Source organism: Lepidothrix coronata, unplaced genomic scaffold (genome assembly GCF_001604755.1).
Source record: "Lepidothrix coronata isolate B3197 unplaced genomic scaffold, Lepidothrix_coronata-1.0 Scaffold4, whole genome shotgun sequence".
NCBI classification, from domain to species: domain Eukaryota; kingdom Metazoa; phylum Chordata; class Aves; order Passeriformes; family Pipridae; genus Lepidothrix; species Lepidothrix coronata.
The window spans coordinates 3507953-3527549 of NW_016690184.1; the positions used below are offsets into that span (position 1 = coordinate 3507953).

Below are 19597 nucleotides of genomic sequence, written 5' to 3' on the forward strand. Positions count from 1 at the left end.
GCATGTGCCAGGTCATTCCTGCAACTGATCTGATTAAGAAGGGCCCCTTCTGCACAACATCCAGGAAATCAGCAGGGTTTAGCAATGTACTAACGCCACTGGTTTGCAGAAGGAGTTATTACTGCACAGCATAAAGTTTTCCTTGCCTTTCCTGCAATAGGAAAGGTACACACCACTCCACACCACAGGCTCTGACCTGCACTCCCTGAGGAGTGGAAATGGTCAGTTCTGCTGCTCCATGCACATATTCCTGTCTTCACAGGATCAGGTACTGATATTTAAAAATAAAGCAATGCTTGTTAAATAATGATCCTCTTTAGTAGACTCTACATCACATATAAGATACACTTATATTACTTTTTTTTTTAGCCTAGAATATCTCTGTTTTCTTTATAATTCATTATTTCATAGTACTCAGTAAAATCTCCATAATTTTAGGAGGCAAATCCCTCCCCAAAGACTTGCAGTGCATGTTGGAACTCTGCATGGGAGTAAAGCCTGAAAATAAACCATCTTTCTGCACTTCAAAGGTCCTAGAATAATCTGGCAGACAAGTGACATTAAAGAACACAAAATAAAAGATTCAGAAGCAAGAAATGAGTTATGGAAACTAGAACTCAAACAAATGCACATTGTGTAGATCATTTTTAGAAGTGAGACATTGGGCTTGTCTTAGAATCTCTAACAGTCCTTTTTATTACCACAAACTGTCTTTAAATGTGCCCTGTGAATTTTATGAGATCAATCTTTTCCCTTTTCTCTCTGTAACTTCTTCACCCATTACCTAGCTAGCCTTTTTGTTCTATAACCTTCTCCTTTCACTTCCTAAATAAAAAGATAATTTCATATTCAGTAAATTAAACACATGGCTTTCAATGCATGTCTCGGTACACTTTTCTTCAGGAAAAAGAAATATGGTTTCCAGATAAAACATCAGAATGAAATAAACACAGAAACAATGTGCCTTTGGGGAGTAAGAAAACACTCCAGGGCTGATTATATTTGCCAGAACACTGAACATGGACTCATCAGATTGATTAAGTCTGTCATAACAACGAATCATTAAGCTATAAAAGAAAAAATTCAATATTCTTTCTAAAGATAGAAGCCTATTTTTAAACAATCAAAATAATTCTGCACTTAGAAAACCCCATTGCTTTTCTGTACTAGTATTTTGAACAGGACTTTCATGTCAAAGATGCTGTAGTGGTAAAAGCACAGACATTGCAATGGTAATTTTTCTTTTTTACATTACATATATATGTCTGGGCCCGTGTCATAAAGACAAACATGGCAGCTGAGGAGGAAAGGAAAGGAAAGGAAAGGAAAGGGAAAGGGAAAGGGAAAGGGAAACGGAAAGGGAAAGGGAAAGGGAAAGGGAAAGGACCAACATAGATTCTGTACAGAGAAAGAACTCCTGTTGAAAAGCAATACAGTCACAAGGGGGTTTCCACAAAAACTTCCCTATTCTGTGAAAACTTGGTCTGATCTGGAAGGAATTCCAGAGTCAGCCTAAAGGGAGGCAGCAAAAAGTTGAAGCAAACTAGCGAGCTGGAGCGAATCCCAGTCAGCTGCCTGTGCAGAGATTTCCTGTTCTCCTGCACAGGCTGTAAGGCTGTAAGGCCACACGGCTCTTCAAGAGCTGCAAATTCCTGGAGCCAGAGCTCATACTCTCCTGACATCATACTTCCTGTGCAGTATAACTGCAAGTTTTGTACAAAAAAACAAGTTAAAAAGATCACATCAACCATCACTAGCTTCATGCTTCAAGAGACAGTCACACAGGAGATTTTTTAGCTGCCATATGTAGCCACTGCCCTTGGAACACATCCAACTATGTTTCTCCTCAAGTGATAGATCAGGGAAGGGCTGAAGGAAGAGATTATTTTTTTCTTTTGTACGGCAAATCACTTTTGTCATTTCTTGAGTATCAAGTGGCTGAAGAAAAACATTTTCCTGCAGATATAAGCTCAGTTTGTGAGTGCTATGGACATTCTTTTCTTGATAAAAGACTCACTGCTCTCTAAAAATATCCAGCTTTTGAAGTAGAAATTATTATTCTTCAGCATCTCTGAACTTCAGAGACACTCAGAAGCTAGTATGATTTGCTATAACCCCACCCCCTCAGTCTTCCCTAGTATGAAATTATCTCAAAGGAGCAAAAGTAAAACAAAAATATTTAAAATGTTTGTCTTCAGTTTTTCCACTTCTCTGACAAAGATTCTACTAAGACAAAAATAGGCAGCATTGGCAGGACCACTGCAGACTTTCAAACAGGTAAGATATAGCACACAATTATTAATCACTCCTCATCATAAGGGATATTGAAAAGACATACACTGATTTATTCACACTAGTATTTAAAAAGTACTACAAAAAACAGAAGGAAAAACATAATGTTACAGATGAAAAACCATCTCAAAAGCTGTGTATATGTAGATTCTATTTTGTCTACAACAGTCTGAATGTTGCAATTCATCAGCTAGTCCTTAGCCTGTGCTCTCTGCAAGTTCATGACTTCATTGGAGGGAAAGAATGGGCTATATGAATCACAGTTCCTATTGTTGAAGAGCTAAAATTAAGATTTGTGAAGATCAAAAACTGTCCTAGCTTTAGTGTCTATCCTGTCATTTACCCATCAACAAAACATTTTTAAGCTTCAAAGACTCCCTTTTGCACAGTAGCGCACGGAACAGTAATAACAATGGAGCTCAGCTCTCTCTCTTTGTATTTTCTTTTCATATTTTTCCTTGATATTTCAAATTTATGATTTTGCAACTGATTTTACGTCTGATTATTGCTCTTCTTCTTCTCTTAGATATCAAGGACTACTGATAGCTAAGGGTGGTAGGCTAATCCTCAAACCCTGACTGAGCCAAATGTGTGACTCACAGAGTTCCATCTAACAGCCTCTCTGTTCAGAAAGCCTAATCTTAAAATGAGATGAATTGAAATGAGAAGACTCAGACTGAAACATACAAATAGCCTTAAATAGCTGAAAATACTCTGTGCGTTTGGAAAGTGCAAAGCATTTAATTTTTAAGATCTCTTCCGTGCTTCCATCAGAACCATATGGAGATTTCATATCCTTATATTCTACACCTACACTATCCTACACTATAATTCACACTAGAATATAGTGGCCAAATACATGCACTAGTTTAAAACATAATTGTATATATGCACATTAGCCCTACAGTATGGTATTTTTTTCCTGAGCTTACACAGTTATGACTGAGAGCAAAGGTCATTGAAATGTATTTAGTCATCTGCATCCATCCATTTAATTTACAGTTTCCCCCCTCAGGTATTAATTTCTATTTACAATTAAAATGCAGATTGACTAATAACTCTCAAGAAAACAAGACTGCTGGTGAAGGATCATCGTGTGCTAGGATGCTACTTTCATAAAAGATGGAGATCTCTTTCTAGTTTTAAGAATTTCTCTCTTAATTTTCAGAAGTTCAAATGACATAACAATCTTTCAATGTATTTCAAATGCTCGGCAGCTATAGAAATCAGACTGCCTTATCTGGGATGTCATAATGGCAATAATTGATCTAACACCAAGTGCTTGGTCTCTGCATAGAAGTAAAGGAAGAACCCAGAAACTGGAGGAAAAATTTACTGTCTTTGATATCTCAACTCTCCGGTCAAGTTGCTGTACAGAAACAAGCCTTACCTATAAATATTGGTGCTTTAATACTTTTTAACCATCTTAGGAGTGACACTATAGCTGTTTGCTTCATTGGCCAAGCAAAAAGTGCTCAAACTGTAAGAACACATGACTCATGCCACCCCTGGGGAACCCTGCAATGTTTACTGACCAGAATTCCAATTGCAGTGACACTACCAGGCTGTCAAATGTGGAATACCCGTTTTGGGGATGCTGAGATAGAATCTTGTTTCTCCTGCGTACCCAGTATATTCAACTATAGTTTAGACAGTCTTGTCCCCAACAACCTTTGCATCACATAAAGATTCTTTTCATAGCATCAATACATTCTGTACAGTATAACTTAAGTTTCGTAAAGCATAAATTAATGTATTATGATCAAATATACATGTAGTTTGTATATTAACATTAAAATGGTTTATCAAAACAGAATTAAAATTGGGCTTTGAAAACCAAATTTTCTGATTTTCAAAGGCTATGGTTTGTTGTATTTTGGTTTTTTGTTTTGTTTTTGTTTGTTTGTGTTTGTTGTTTTGTTTTGACTTTTTTGGGTTTGGGCTTTTTTTGGGGGGAGGGTTTGGTAGAAAATACTGCATTTTTAAACACTTGGTTGAATTTGGTTTTGGGGCTGTATTTTTCTTTTTAAGCAAATAAGAAGAATATGGGGAAACCCTTGGTATAGTCGTAGACTCCCTGACAGAGGTGTAATTTCACGTAATGTGATGTTACTATGACTTCCTCTCCTTTTTTTTTTTTTAAATTAAAAATATCATAACTAGAGCTGGGCAGGACTTTTTCTACACAAAGTACACTGCTGAAAAATTTTCATTAATTAAAAACAATGGTGAGAATCCATTTCTTAAATGTCTATCTTTTGCCCACTCAGGTACAAGGTCACCCTCTCTACTCTTTATAGTCAATTAGGAGGCACAAATTATCAGAAAAGTCATTCATGTCCTTCTAACACAGGCCCTTCCAGATGGTAATTGAGCTCACCCCAGTCAAACACCTCTCTGAGAGTGTGACAAACCACCTTCAGGAATGTCTCTTTCTCTCCGCTGGCCATCAAGGGTAGACAGAGTGACTGGCTCATAGCTCAAGATTTTCTTAAGTCTGTGATAGAAATTGCATCTAAAATGTTTGCTAAAACACAGTGTCAACCTTTCAGGTTCTGCCATTGTCTGCCAGTCAAGGAACTCAGGTACCACGTTACCCCAGACTCCACAGCACGGAGAGCCAGCATGGAAGAGTTCATTCCCAGGAAGTTTGACATACATACATATATATATATATATATATTTCTTTTTACTTAAGATCATGAAACTATCTGAAGCACCAAGGTTTCTTATGAATCAGAAATTCTTGACTGAACAACTCCAGCTGGAACCCTGTTTATTTCTGGACTTCGATATTTGAGGATGAGGCATTAGAAAAATGCAGCTATTTTGACACCTGGTTTCAATCCAGTTAATAACTTTGCACCTGATGTATTCTTCCCCATTAAGTCAAATTTATGCTAATACTGTCCTGATTAGCAAATACTATTTAAAGCTGTTTTATGGGACGATTCCTGAATAAGGTGGGTGTCTAGATTCAGTGAATTTCAGCTATGAGATTATAAAACAACATGAACTTCACAAGTTGTCTGTAGGTATCCCTGCAAAACAGTGCAATAGCCTACAGGATGACAAGTAGTGACAATTAGGGAGAGATCTTTCTCATGCTGGGCAAATCTTTGCTTTTACTGAATACAACACAATCTCTAGCACTGGAAACTGCAGAAGTGCAGTGTTTAAGTTCCTTTATGGAAAATTCAGTTAGCCACATGAAACTCACTCACTTCTGAAGATACAGGTCTTGAAACACAGAGTATGTACTTAAATAATTCCAAAACTGGATTGCATAGGTTGTGCTCTGCAGGGCTTAATGAAAGGTGAAGCAAAGGGCACCGAGCTGACAGGCTCAGCATGACAACTACGTATCTTCTTCTGAAGGAGCAACATTTCTGGCCTCTCTGCACTACATGTCATGGCATGGTGTGGGCAGACCTTAAGTCATTCTGTAAATCATACTGTACCCCCGAAAGACATCTTTTCTTCCTTTTTTTTCTCTCTGAAAAATGCTTCGGGCAGTAACTTCACATCTACAACATTGCTTCTCTTTAGGATCTAGAAGAAGCAGCAAAGGCACAGAAGGGATACATTTTTGTCCTCTTTTGATTCATTTGAACTCTGAGGGAAACACCTAATAATGTATTTACAGCATGCTGTTTTCAAAGCGCTATCTATTAAAATATTAATAACCTGTTCATCTCAGCCCCCTGGTGAAGCAGGTGATTTCATGTTTCTACTAGAAGCAGAAGTATTTAGAAGGAAAGGATAATTTTCAGACCTGAACACAAAAAGCGCATCTTCATGTTTGACTGTTAGAAGAGGATATTCCATATAAATCACGATATCTAGTTTTAAGGCACTAAGGGCAAAAGTGCACACCAAACAACACAATTAATTTGCACTTCTGTAGGTTTTTTCTGGCAGTATGGAAGACAATTTCAGACTACATGTAAATTACAGGTCAAGTCTGTCATGTACAAAAGCAACTACTATTTTCTTGTAAAATGGCAGTGCCGCTGGTTACTTGGCATATGAGAGGCAAGTTAATCTCCTTTTCTCTCAGGGAATTTCTACCCACTTCTCTTGCTCTGAGTCCTGGAATAACAGCAAGGAGCAGAGGCTGCCCTTCTAGCTGAAACTGGTTTTCTCTACAATAAAAAATCCAATAATTAAAACCACTTTAGGCTAGAAAAAAGTTGTATGCTTGTAGGTAAATATTCAGCTAGAAGAATTCAGTGCTGTTTAATGTCATGTTTAAGCGGCCAGGACTATTGCACCCCAATAATCAAGTCTCTGGCAAGGGACTCATGGAGAATATCAGAATACAACGTTTGTGTTGCACACCTTCTGGTGTAGCAAGTCTGGATTTAGACACTGCAGTAAGGCAGCTGGAGCTCAGCTTTGTTGTGCCATTCTGTATTTCTGGTTTTAACCCTTAATGCCTGCTCCAAATAGGATGGTAAACCCTCTGTTGAAATTATGTGTCTATACCACATCCTCATTTTGCAGCCTCACACTCAGTAGCTCACTGGCCAGAACACTCTATGGGCAGATTTTAACTCTCTATTTGAGGGAAATCTAACCACATTCTCCCATTTTGGGTGCTAGCTAGCTACTAATTAACTTGATGTGCATTATTCTCAGTTTTTTCTGTTGTAGCTCTTCCAAACCTAGGGGAGTTGGAACTGAGAAAAAGAAAGATACGGAGAATGACTCAGTAATTTAATGGCGGAGAGAGAAAAGACCTGAAATTCCATCTGCCTCACTTAAGTATTTTATAGGCTATATATAGGCTTCAGCTCTTTCCAGAAGGGTTGGATTAGAGGCAAAAAACCACAACAAGCTAGAATTGATTTGATAAAAAAGGATGTTACTGGTGAACAGACTCAACAGAGTAGTCAAGAGAGGCAAAGGGACATGATACAAAATGGAGAAAGGGGGCAATATAGACATGGTAGGAAGTGTAGAGGTCCAGCCTTGGTCCCAGAAAATCAGCTTGGGCTGTGCCTTCTGCAGGTACTTTGTGTCCAACCAACAGAGCAGCCTCAGAATCCGGCTCTGCCTTCCTCAGAACATCTCACCACCTTGGTGGGAGTGGAAAAGCCCTAGGCTCCTCATTGTATGGTCTCTGCTGCCTGTAATGCTTTATTTCAGACAGAAACACGTACTCTTGGAGAAAGTTCAGAGGGCAAGTTAAGGCTATGGCAGCTATCTGTTCAGTCCAGAGGCTGTAAGAGCTTATTTTTATTCCCTCAGCACCGGCCTGAAGAAAGAGACACCTGCCTCAAAGACACAGGGGGTCCCAATGCCACGGACACTGGCAGATCCCCTGGCTGTGTGTTTCGGGGTACTTCCCGCTTTGTTGCCACCTGGAACAGCGCGGACTCCAGGACACCCCAGGGACCCGGCCCCTCACGGCCGGGGCGGGGCGGGGCGGCGCGCGCACAGGTGCGGCGGCTCGCGCCGGGCTCCGCCCCCCCCGAGCAGCACCTGGAGGGCGGGATCACCCTCCGGCGGATGGATATTTCACCTGCTGGCTCCTGGTGTGACCCCACTCGGTTGGACACCGCCCCTCCGTGCCCTTCCAAAGCCAGGGCGGGGGTTTTCGCTCTTTGCGAAGATCTGCGAGGAAGGGGCGACATCCTAGCGCGGCACTTGAGACGCGGCGGACTATTTTTCGTCTCTCGCGGCATAGGGGGCTGCTGGGGGTGGGGGGGTCGTGTGCGCGCGCGCGCCGGGAGCAGCGGGGAGGGAGGTAGACAGACGGACAGGCGGGCGGATGCGTCCGCGTCCGCAAGTAGTTCCGGTTGAGGAAGTCAGCGCTCGCGGCCGCCGGTTCCCGTGGCCGCGCCAGGGCAGGAGCGCTCCCGGCCCCGCTCCCGGCCCACTCGAGCCGCGCCATGGCCACCCGCTCCTGCCGGGAGAAGGCGCAGAAGCAGAACGAGCAGCACCAGGCCATCCTGGCCAAGCTGCTGCGGGAGGAGGACAACAAGTACTGCGCGGACTGCGAGGCCAAGGGTACGCGGGGCGGGGGACGAGGGGCCGCCCGGGCGCGGCGCTGCCCCCGCGGGTCCCGCTCGGGGCTGCGAGGACCGGGAGGGGCCGCGCCACGTCCGCAGGGGCTGCCGGGCACGGCGGGCGGCCCTTCCCGGCCCCTGGCCCGGGGGGCGGCAGCCGGGATCGGGACCGGGATGGGCGGGCCCGGGGCAGCGGCGGTGCGGACGGGCAGACAGCCTGTCCTTTCGGTGCCGGCCGCCTGCCGCTCCTCCATGGGCTGGGCTGTAGCTGCCTTGTCCTCTAGCGAGGAACCCCCAGCTGGGGCTTTATGCAATGACTGGCCCAGCCCTTTCCTGAAGTTTCACGGCCGCGTCCGCTTCCTGCGCTGCCAGGTATCGATCGAGAGCGGGCTGTGGCCTTCGGGAAGGGACTGGTCAGTGCCAGGGGTAGATGCCAGATGAGTTGAATGCCGACTGTCCAAAACAATTTACCCTGTGATGCTGACTCAGTCAAAATGCCAGGCTTTGTGAGTCTGGCTGTCTGTGTCTGATTAAATGTGTCACAGATGTAGCTTTGGTGATGAATGAAATTTTAAAGATTATATCGCTATCAAATCTTACGTTGTTTTTGTCTAGTGGGTTTTCTTTCCTACACAAAAGTAGATACATATTTGTGTTTGTATTTACCTTAGATTCTGTAGCTTTGAAATAGAAAAACGTACCACATCCCTCTTTCATCTAGAGTCAATTAATTAAGATCTTACCCTAAATAAGATGACTGCACTGTAAGTTATTAAGTGTAATGCTTCCTGAATAACGACCAGGGGTTCACACTGTATGATTAGTCAGAGCCGCCTTGTTCAGTCATTCTCCATTCAAGTGGAGGTGAAGTACAGTGAGCTTTGTTTGAGCAACCAGAAATGGCACTGTGTTTGTAAATTCTCTTTCCAATCTCCATATGCTGATTTTTTTTTTTGCCACTGACATAAGACATGCAGTGCCTTGAACAATCAGAAACAGGACTGTATTTTCCTAAGATATAACCCTAAGAATTATATGATGTGAATTACACCAAAGGTAATAGATCTTTATATTTTTTAACTCTTCTTAAACATTTTCTAGTACAGTTCTTCTTGCCTCCTGACTTCTGGTTACCATGTAAAAGACTCATTGTAACTGGCGGTTTTCTGGAAAAAAACATGTTTGTATGTTTTGTGTGTTATTGGCACTTCAGATTTCTGTGCTGAATGCTGCTCTGAGTTGCTTGCTGATGGAATTCCCTATATATATCGTTCTGTAGCATAGGCCTTAGAACTGTGTTGCTCAAGATCAGAGTCTGGAATTCTCCAATTACTTTTTGTTCTACCTTCTGAGTTTCCTCTTTCTAACCATCACCTGGTCAAAGTATTGTTTGTAAGTCTCCATAGTCCTTGATGCTTGGTAACTTTTGCCCTTTCAGTTCAACAGTGCTGACACTTTCATCTTCCTCTTCCTTATATTTGTGTTAATTAATGTATAATAATGTATTTTTATTCACTGTTCTTTTCTTTGGTGTTTTGTTTTGTAAGATCAAGTTTCAGTGTCTCTTGAATTTGGTTCTTTTCTGTTCAGGTTCTGGAGGACCTACCAATCTTGACCTGGCTGCCTTCTGCTAGTACCTCTTAATTCAGTTTCCATCCTTCTAGTAAACTATTTTACTTAAATCTGATGGGGCTTCTGAAGGCTTCTTGCTTTTCCCTTTTGCTCAACTCCGCTTCTCCTTTGCTGTTTGTCTGTGTGTCAGAGGCATGGCTTGCTTTTACTCTGTCCTCCAGGAAAGCTGGCCTGAAAATACTGGGTGATGCAATTTGAAGGAACTATGGGTTGTTTATTTATTCTTTCTCTCTTCAAGTTTAATTTTTACTTTCTTCATCCTGTTCTAGCAACTCTTCTTTTATCATATTAGATTTATAGTGCTATCTGACTTTGCCTGTACTGTATGTAAGTGTATGTTTTTTTATAGATGGAGAGGAGTGTGTGGAATGATAAAGATGCTTTAGTTGTAGCTGTTCTAGAGGTGCTTGACTGAGAGATGGTCATATATGCTCAGTCTTTGTAGATTTCTTTCCTTAAGTTAATGAAGTGTCTTTCCAGTAAGGAGAGTTGTGTGAACAAGTTGACATGCTTTCACTATGCCCTGAAGTCTGGATTTCTGTATACTTCCAGAAGACATAGCTCAGAAAAAAACCCAAGATCAATTGTTTAGTTGAAAATCAAGCTTGTCATGAGCCTGTAATGCCACTGTTGAGCTCTTCCTTGTTATATCAGTCTTTGTTAAAACTTCATGTTAACAAAATAAGTGAAAAATCTGCAGCCAGCTAGCAGTTTTTTCCTAATATGTTACATGTTTAATCCATGGTGTTTGAGTGCTCATGACTTGCTGCCCTCTGGCAAAGCTGTAGTTTTGTTAGTCCTGGAATGCAGTGCTGTCTGAGGCAGTAGCTATTAACATGGCTCTGTTAAGCTAACCAGAGTCTGTCAGGTCTTTGTGTGACTTTCCCCAGACTGTGACAGTCTCCTTCACCTCTTGCAACACTAACAGCATCCCTTTCATCTCTGGTCATGTTTATCATTAGTCTGGAGTTCCCTTTTGCCATTTCCAATAGGGAGCCTCTTCATCCTGGATTCTGCAGACATGGACATGAAACCACTCATGACAAAATATTTAGGATTTCTGCCAGTCCTAGTTCATGTTTTGTAAAAAGCATGTTTTTCCTTTTGTTAGTGTAATTTATTCTGTTTTCTTTGAAATGTTGTCTGCTTTAGTTTCTGTTACTTCCCTCTCTTGTGTGAACTTTGCTCCATTTTCTGTCATTCTCTTCTCTGTTGCTCAGTAGGATCCCCTGAGTTCTGTTTTTTGGGTTTTTTTCCTGTTCACCTAATTGTGAGGTAACACTGTCTTCGGGATTAACTCTGGCTGTGTTAACTGTGTTGCATTTGCATCTCGGGTCTTATTCTGGCACTGTTTAAAAACATTGTTTTCAGTATGGTCTTTCAGATAGCTCTCAGTTCAGCATGGGTTCTTAACCAAAGCTGTCATCCTTAATTCCTTTCTCTCACCCTAGGTGTTACACTCTTTCTTAAACCTGAGGTATTATATTTACCCTAGGCTTCTGTCCAGATAGTTGCATCAAAGTCTTGTGGAAATTTTGCAGATTATGCTTGTATATCTGTTTTAACTGCTATTCTTTGAGCCTTCAGGAATTCTTAAGTAGCTAGGTGTAATTTAAAATCTTATAAGTATCTTCCTGACCCTTAAAAATTTAATCTGATCCTATTACCGAATTTATCACTTGTTACTTTCATTGTATCTGCAGTAATGCCACTGTTGAACTCCTTTGTATCATTAAGGCCTCTCCTCTGGCTTGTACTTCTTGCATCAAGAAGATGATCATCAAAACTTACTACCATCCTGTCACTCCTAAGTTACTGAGTTAGCTCTCCTTGCTCTCAGATATAGGACCACCATCTGTATTTCCTGTGAGGAGATTTGAAGCATGCACCTTTCCTGTATTATCACATGCTTGCTCTGTGTAAGAATTCAAAAAAGTTACTTCTTGGTCTTCCTCAAGATAATCTTCCTGTGGTCTTAATCTTAATAGTGGTCTTGTATCAAGAACAAACCAATCCTTTGGTTTCTGATCTGCTTTTTCAAGTATGTGGTATGCAGACGTGTTAGATGGCTTTGGAAGGTGTAGAATGCAGCTGAGGATGCATCTGCCAGAGTAGCATTAAGTAATAATTAGGATTGCTGACTCTGGTAACAATTTCTGGAAGTGGTTTTTATTCTGTATTTGCCTTTTGCCTGTTAAAATAGTTGCTGTGAATCTGATTGTCACTGCTAAAACGTGTTGGAAACTACCTGTCGTAGGGCCATACGGTAGTTGCCATATGTCACCTTCAAACTGTAAATCTTACAGCTGTCAGAAAGAGTAGATGACACTCTGTGGGGAAGAAGCCTAAAAATCAAAGGTTCTGGAACTGTTTTTTCAATCACTGAGACTTTTAGAAGAGTGGGGAGGTTGTGATGACATTTGACAAGGCAGTGCTTGTCTGTGTACTGCCTGTTCTTTACATCCCCGCCTGAACAGCAGTTACAGTTACTTACATAAGGCAGTAAATGTCTTCCCAGTGTTATACTACTGGAAAGTAGTTACACTTCTGTTTTTGATATTTGTGGGAAATAATAGGATATGTTGGCAGTAGCTTAAGTCACCCTGAAGTTTTCAAAGAGAGGCAGCTGAAATGCCTTTGTGATCCTTTTCTTTGTATAACTAAGTAAAGCTGGTAGGAACTGGAAGGATCTAGGAGAGGGAAGTAGATGGACAAATCTGTAGCTATATCAGGTGTGTAGACTGTGCTGAAAGCTGTTGTAAAGCATGTGAATTTTTCTTCCCTTTCACTGTAGAGGGAAGGTAATACATTTTTTATTGTTGTTTCAGTGCTGGTATTTGAGTCCCTTAAGCAATAATACCTCTTAGAGATCTGTCAGATAGAGCCAAAATAAAAAACCTGTTAATATCAGTCAGGGACCCTTTGACTACAGGGGATATAATTTGCTTTTCTGTGTAGTTAATACCTACTCATAACATGCCAGAAGTCTCCTGTGTTGTTATTGCTGGGCAGCAAGGCTGGCGTTACTTGGATGCTGATATTAAACAGTACTGAATCAAGTACTTAGAAATTAAAGTGTGTGATGAAGCACAAAAGGAGATGCTTTTTTCTTAGAAGGTGACAAGATATTCACCAGAATCAAAGGTCTGTGCACCTAGGCAAGCAGGCCTGTAAATTGAAGACAGTCAGTCTTGGTCGAGTGTTCTTGATTGTCTCTGCAAATGTGGAACATAAGATTGATTACTGTCCCTAACAATGTTTGAAACCAGTGTGAATGTTCTCTGACATACCATTTCTGTTTGCTATGGTTGTATTTGGATGCATTTGTCTTTAGTACAAATGGATTGACTACTGAAGACTGCTTGTAAATTCATCTCTCTGTCAAGGAGGCAATTATGTGAGTTGTCAGCTGCTTTCCAATTTTTTAAAACTGTAACCAGTTGTAATTGGAGGCTTGCAGACCTTAGTATAAACAATTGTAGATGTTTTGGGCCTTCAGAAAAAGTGAATAAATTTCTGTATTGGAGGAAGTGGTCTGTTCTTTTGGGTTTTGGTTTTTTTTTAATATTTACTTGCTTCATGCCTGGTAGTGCTTGAAACATGGTTAAATGATCTGGTACCACAATCCTAGCATGAAGAGGCACATGTATGCTGTTGCTTGTTGAATGAGATTAAAATTGGTTTGTTTTGGTTATAATAGTAATGAAAATACTTTTCAATAATTAGAGTTGTACTGTACAGTCATTGAATATCTATATGTAACTGAAGATTTTGGTCTTTTCTGTCTGAAAAGTGAAAGGTACTGGCTCATAGGGGTGTGGGGAGAGACTGGACAAGAAAGACTGCAGTACTGAAATTTGTTTAGTTAGAACCAATTGTTACAGTTTTGGCTTTAAGTAAACCTAATTTTAACTTCCCTAGCAATTGGCCAATCCCAAACAGAAAGTCTCTCAGCAGTAGGGGAGCAAAAAATCTAGTTTAAGTAAGTGGGTAAACTAGCTATCAGTAGAAATCTGGAATATTCCAGGTGTGTTTAAAGCTGCTATGATTATTTTTTTTTTTTTTTTTTTTTTTTTTTTTTTTTTTACAATTTAAGTCTTGTACAGAATCTCTTCTGTGTCTGGGAGATCAACTCAAATGTTTGTGTGTGATCACAGCTTTTTGTGAAGCTTCTTTTGCTCTTTAATTGTTGGATGTGTGATCTTTCCACGGTGTTAATCTTGCCTGTATACTTCAATAAATAGTGGACTTCTTCCTCAAGATTTAACCTAAAACAGGTGGATAGCTTATAACCCACTGCCCCCAGCTCATGCAAGGCTTCAGCTTTTGCTTCTTACAGTGTAAGAAAGCTTTGGGACAGCTCATCAACAGAGCTCACACTGGGACAAGGCCTGGCTGCTGTAACTCCTCAGGTGAAGTTCTTCCCTGTATTCCTCTTAAGGTGGAGGAACTCTTGAAGTAGGGCATTATGGGCAGTGGAAGACAGTTGGATTATGTTGGAGGTCAGTTCCACACATCTCCAGTGCAACTTCTAGCCCTGTATTGAAGTTCAAACACAAAGTAATAACTGACCAATAGATTTAGTGCTCTATGGGTATTCTGTGCCAGTGACCATAGTTGCAAAGATCAGATGTTACTGCAGGTCACTTGGATCAAGAAATTGCTGGTACTTCTCTGTGCGTTTCTGTTGCAAGGTTGGTATTGCTGCTGGGAGACCAAATTGGTAAAGATTGTGTGAGCATTACAGACTGGAATATGAATTGACAGATGCAACAATTGGAAGCCTCTAGCTGTCCAGTGAGGCTTTGCAATATACTTCCTTAGGGAATAATGAAGGCAAACCATTTTGATTCAGGGTGAGTCTTACTTAAACTTTGCAACTGGAATGATCTATGTTGAACTATAGAATTTCTAGTGATACAGTTCCTTACTGTAATTAGTGACTATTTGGTACTTACAGTCTTGTTTTTCTTGCCTCTTTTTGAAGACAGTGCCTTCAAAGACCTTAAGGGACCAGAGACTCCCTTCAGTCTCTCTTTATACTGTATAACCAGATAGGGTTTTTTTCCTGTTTCCCTGCTGCTAAATAAAACTACCTCAATGTTCTGGTTTTGTTTTATATGCTCTTACCTGTTGCTGACACTGGTTGGATGAGACTGAAACTTAGGAATTAGTTGCTGTTGCAGCCCTGAAAGTGGTAATTGTCTTCCCTAAACAAAGAGCCTCACTTGCTGGGAGAACAGTGTGGCAGTTTTAGCTTAGAACTTAGAGAACCACCCTGAGTAGGTTGGGTATTGCAGTGTTGGGTGACTCTAGTGGTGCCTGTAAGGAAGGGATTTGTTTCCATCTCTTGACTGTTACAGATCAGAAAAATACTCTCAAAAAGTCACAGGAAATCTACTTAGCTTGTAATAGAACAGTTATTTGCAAAATCTGAAGGCTTTTTACCCAAGTCCTTAAAATGGTATTTGTGGGTGCAATCTCCATTCTTCAGGACTTAACTGAACTTGATTGGATGAGACCCAAAGTGGTATGATGTAGCTTTGAACTTAGCATTGCTTTGACATAAGGCTGGACTGGGTGACCTCTGGAGGTCCCTTTCAACCTAATTATTTCTGTGACTACTAATAAAAATATTTGTGGGATTCGGTTCTTTATTATGCTGCAAATTTTAGATTCTCTGAGGTGTATTATACAGATGCAAAATTCCTTACATGCTTAGTTTGCTGCCCTACATTGAGAAGTCATTGGCAGTCTAAGGTGTTTCCATTGTGTGAACCATAAAGGTGGGACAGTTCCTGAAAAGTGATCATTAGTATTGATAAGACCACGTTCTTGCCTTTTGGAGTGCAAAACACCTCAGTCCTTTTGGTCAGGGTATGTCTCCAAATGGTACCTAAGCTGTGGTTCTGCCACTCTCTAGTGACATGAAAAAGCTGCCACTGCAGGATGCTGTTTACACCAACTGGTCTTTCCTTTGTTCCTAAATTTCCTTTTGTGTAGTGGAATGATGCTGTCTTGTGAATCTGCCCTCTTTGATCTGAATGCTGTAAAGAAAGAGCAACTGTGCTGCAGCTTTAAGAGGTCTTTGTACACGATACAGAGGAAGCAATCAGATATATCTGTATGATATCCAGACTTTTAGGGAGGTACCTTTTCCTGGAGAGGTGATTCTGTCTTTAATGCATATGCCCTGTAGGACTTAAGAGTCAATTATCAAACATTACTCAGGGAGTAGTCAGCAGTTGATTTAGCTCAGGTGTCACATTGTCCTAGACTAGCTTGGTAAGGTTCATTTGGGTATGATTCAGCTTTACATTAGGAACTGAGATGCTTCATTTTGTTCTCTTGTGTCCACAACTAAATTCTCAAAGGCGTAATGACTTTGCCTTGTGAACAGGTAAAGTTTTTTGTTGATATCTTATTCTCATGTTGAGATTCTTAAAGAGTTATCCTATGAAACCCATGACTAGTTGAATCTACCTTCACTGTCCTGTCAATAAGTTGTTTTTAGATATTATGAAAAAGTAAAAATTATTTAAGACTGAGCCATGTTTTTTATTGGCATTGCAGAGTGGGATACCTCGTGCAGCTGGAGGACTGCAGTGGATAAGTGCAGGTCCTTAGGAAGGGCAGGCTGGGATGGTGATAAAGGGAAATTGCCATTTGCTGAGAGAGCAGTGGGGCTGCCTGTAGCTTTGCCCAGAGATGGTTAATGAGCCAGTTGAGAGCTTATGGATCAGGATTAGAGGCCAGACTGTCATGGCTGGTGGTGTGTGTATCTGCTTCACACTGGATCAGGAAAGAAGTAGTAACAAGGATTTTGTTGAATAACTCAAGCCTAACCTTCACAGGCCTTGATGCTCATGGGAGTCTCGAACCACCCTGCTTATTTTCTGGAGTAACAGCATAGCATGGAATAAGTAATCAAAGAGACTTTTGGAATGCATTGATGACCACATCTTAATACGAATGGTTGAGGACCTGTTACAAACAGGGAAGGACAGGTTGAAGATGTAAAGGTTAGGAATAGTCTTGGCTGCAGTGGTTGTGAAATGGAAGAGTTCAGGTTCTGAAGAGGAAACAGCAAAGCAAAAAGTAGGATTGCAACTGTGATCTTCAGGAAGGAAGATTGTGTTCTGTTCAGGGATCTTCTTGGAAGAATCATTTGGAAGATGGTTCTGAATAGAGAGATCCAGGAGAGCTGGTTAACTGCTTTAAGCTCTAGTGTGGTATATCTAAGTGAACAGAAAATTTTGCGAAGGCAGCAGAGGTCCTGCTTAAATGAACAAGCAGCTTCTGAGAAAGCTCAGGCATAAGAAGGAAGCATATAAGAGGTGGAAGCGGAGACAGGTGGCCCAGGGGGATGCATGGCTACTCAGAGCAGAAAAGTAAACAGATGGAAAAAATGGGCCAATGGGAGCCTTATGAGGTTCGACAAAGAGAAATGCAAAGCCCTGTCCCTCGAGAAGAGGGTGCTAGGGGTGCGGAGGAGATGCTGTAGGTCAAAAATTGGTCGTGAGCCAGCAACACACCCTTGCCAGAAAGAAGGCAAACAACATATTGGATTGTATTTCAGGAAGGGTGTGTTCACAGTGTCTGGAGGGAGGCAATCCTTTTTCCTCAGCACTGTGAGACTGCGTACATAGTGCTGTGTCCATTTCTGGGCTCCACAGTACAAAGACAGGGACAGACTGTAGCAAGTCCAGCAAAAGGGCACAAAGGTGAAGAGACTGTGTGCCTAACAATCAAGGGGAGGCTGAGAGAGCTGGGATTGGTTAGCCTGGAGGAGAGAAGGCTGCTGGGGAGATCTTTTCAAGGTGTATAAATACTGGTAACAGAGTAAAGGTGATGGAGGCAGACTTATCTGTGATATCTGGTGATAGGACCAAAAGGCAATGAACACAAATGGAAACACAGGAAATTGCACTGAAACATAGGAATCAACTTTATTGTGGGAGATGTTGAATACTGGAGCAGGTTACCTGGAGAGGCTGTGGAGTATCCATTCCTGGAGATACTGAAAATCTGATTTGGAACAGCCTGAAGCAACTTACTGTATTTTCTGTGCTCTGAGCACAGGGCCTTGGACTAGCTGAACTCCTGGGGTCCCTTCTAGTCTCTGCTACTTCAGATCCAATTCAGTTGTTGCATCATGTACAAGGTGGTATGGAGTCCCACTGCAGATACCATGTAAGTTTTTTTTCTTTTTTTCTCCCTAGTGCAAGTATCAGCCTATGTAGATTTAAAAGAAGGTTCTTTTGTTTGAAGTCGAAGTCTCTTATGAGAAAGAAAGGTGATTAAACAGCAGTAAATACAGGCTGTAGTAGAGCCTTAACTCTTCAGGAAGTGTAGGAATCTTGCTGTGATTTGTGCATCCAGAGATAAAAAGGACCAAATCTAGCTATTTGAAGCAAGTGGGAATTGAGAACCAATGGTAGAAGGGTTACCGATGTCTTGTTTGACTGAAATTCTGTTCAAATCCAGCTGGAAGAATACTTTCACTACTTAAACTGCCTCATAGAGCTGGCAGAAAATTGTTTAGAGCTTGTGTCCCTTGTGTCAGAAATTTCCCTGGATCTTAAAACTGCTGGTTTTAACTCCATATTATGTCTAAAAATTATGTCCCCTGGAAGACTGGAGCAAAAGAGAAACTACTACAGATTCCTGTTTTTTCTTCCATTCTGACCTCTTATCTGATTAATGTTTGAGAGCTTGAGCAATATTATTCTTAACATTTTTCTCTTGAATGGCTTCACAAAAAGCCATTCAAACGAAACTGCTTTATTTTCTTTGTAATAACTTGGCATATTTAAGATTTGAATGGATACCTGTTTGTATTCATCTTTGTTTACAGTAGACTCTGATTATATGATATGATGCTAACTCCTGCTTTTCTTCCACTGTCTTGTCTGGATCACTTGTTACTTTCCCTTAGGTGCTAAACTTGTATGTCTGCTTGGTGCTATGAAGCAACCCAACTGAGAGAACCTGAGTTCCTGTTTGTTTCCTGCTTGTCCAAAATACTGATGAGTAGATTTGGGTTCCTCTGAACAGAGGAGCCAGATGCTTTTCTGTTCTGAGGTAAAGATTGGAAGAGGAGGAAGAACTTAGAGTTTCAGAGAACATCCTCATGCTGCAAGTCTGTGGCAGATGTGGATATAGAGAGCACTGATTCTGTAGCTGATGGAGATGGTGACAAGTTTTATGGGGGAAGTGAGAACTGCACAGGTCAGCGTTCTGCCTATCTCAGGAACCCTAAACTGTCAATTGCCCTTTTCCTCTCTTGGGGAGAGATGTTTGCATCCCATAGACCATGGAGAAAAAAGAGGTATAAATTGTAGCTCAGTCCCTGTCAGAGTGGAGCTGTGGACAGCCGTGCATGATACTTAGAGGCAGTGTTGCCAGGCAACTAACTTTGCAGTTGTGGTTTGGTAGAAGAGCAGTTCTGTTTCTGAAAGCTGTACTTGGCTATGATTTTGTGTTAAAATATATTGATTAAGAATGGGGACCTGTCTCTGTTGCATGGATGAGAAAAGGAATGTGATATTCCACATTTGGCTATCGATTGCTATACTCTTATGTTCCTTCCTCCTTTTTAACGAGAAGGGAACAAGAGTCTAATGCATTTTTACTGAAGTGTTTGAACGAAAATGAAT

General features: G+C 41.2%; 1 protein-coding gene across 2 annotated transcripts in view; it reads left to right on the plus strand.

Annotated features, from left to right (window-relative positions):
• Nucleotides 1-8099: 8099 nt before the first annotated feature.
• SMAP1 (small ArfGAP 1) overlaps nt 8100-19597 on the plus strand; it is an 89263-nt gene continuing 77765 nt past the window's right edge. For both annotated transcript variants that reach the window (XM_017825543.1, XM_017825549.1), the window contains exon 1: nt 8100-8307. In XM_017825543.1, coding sequence (XP_017681032.1) covers nt 8190-8307 — 118 coding nt within the window. In that variant the 5' untranslated portion in view covers nt 8100-8189. The remainder of the gene's footprint in view (nt 8308-19597) is intronic.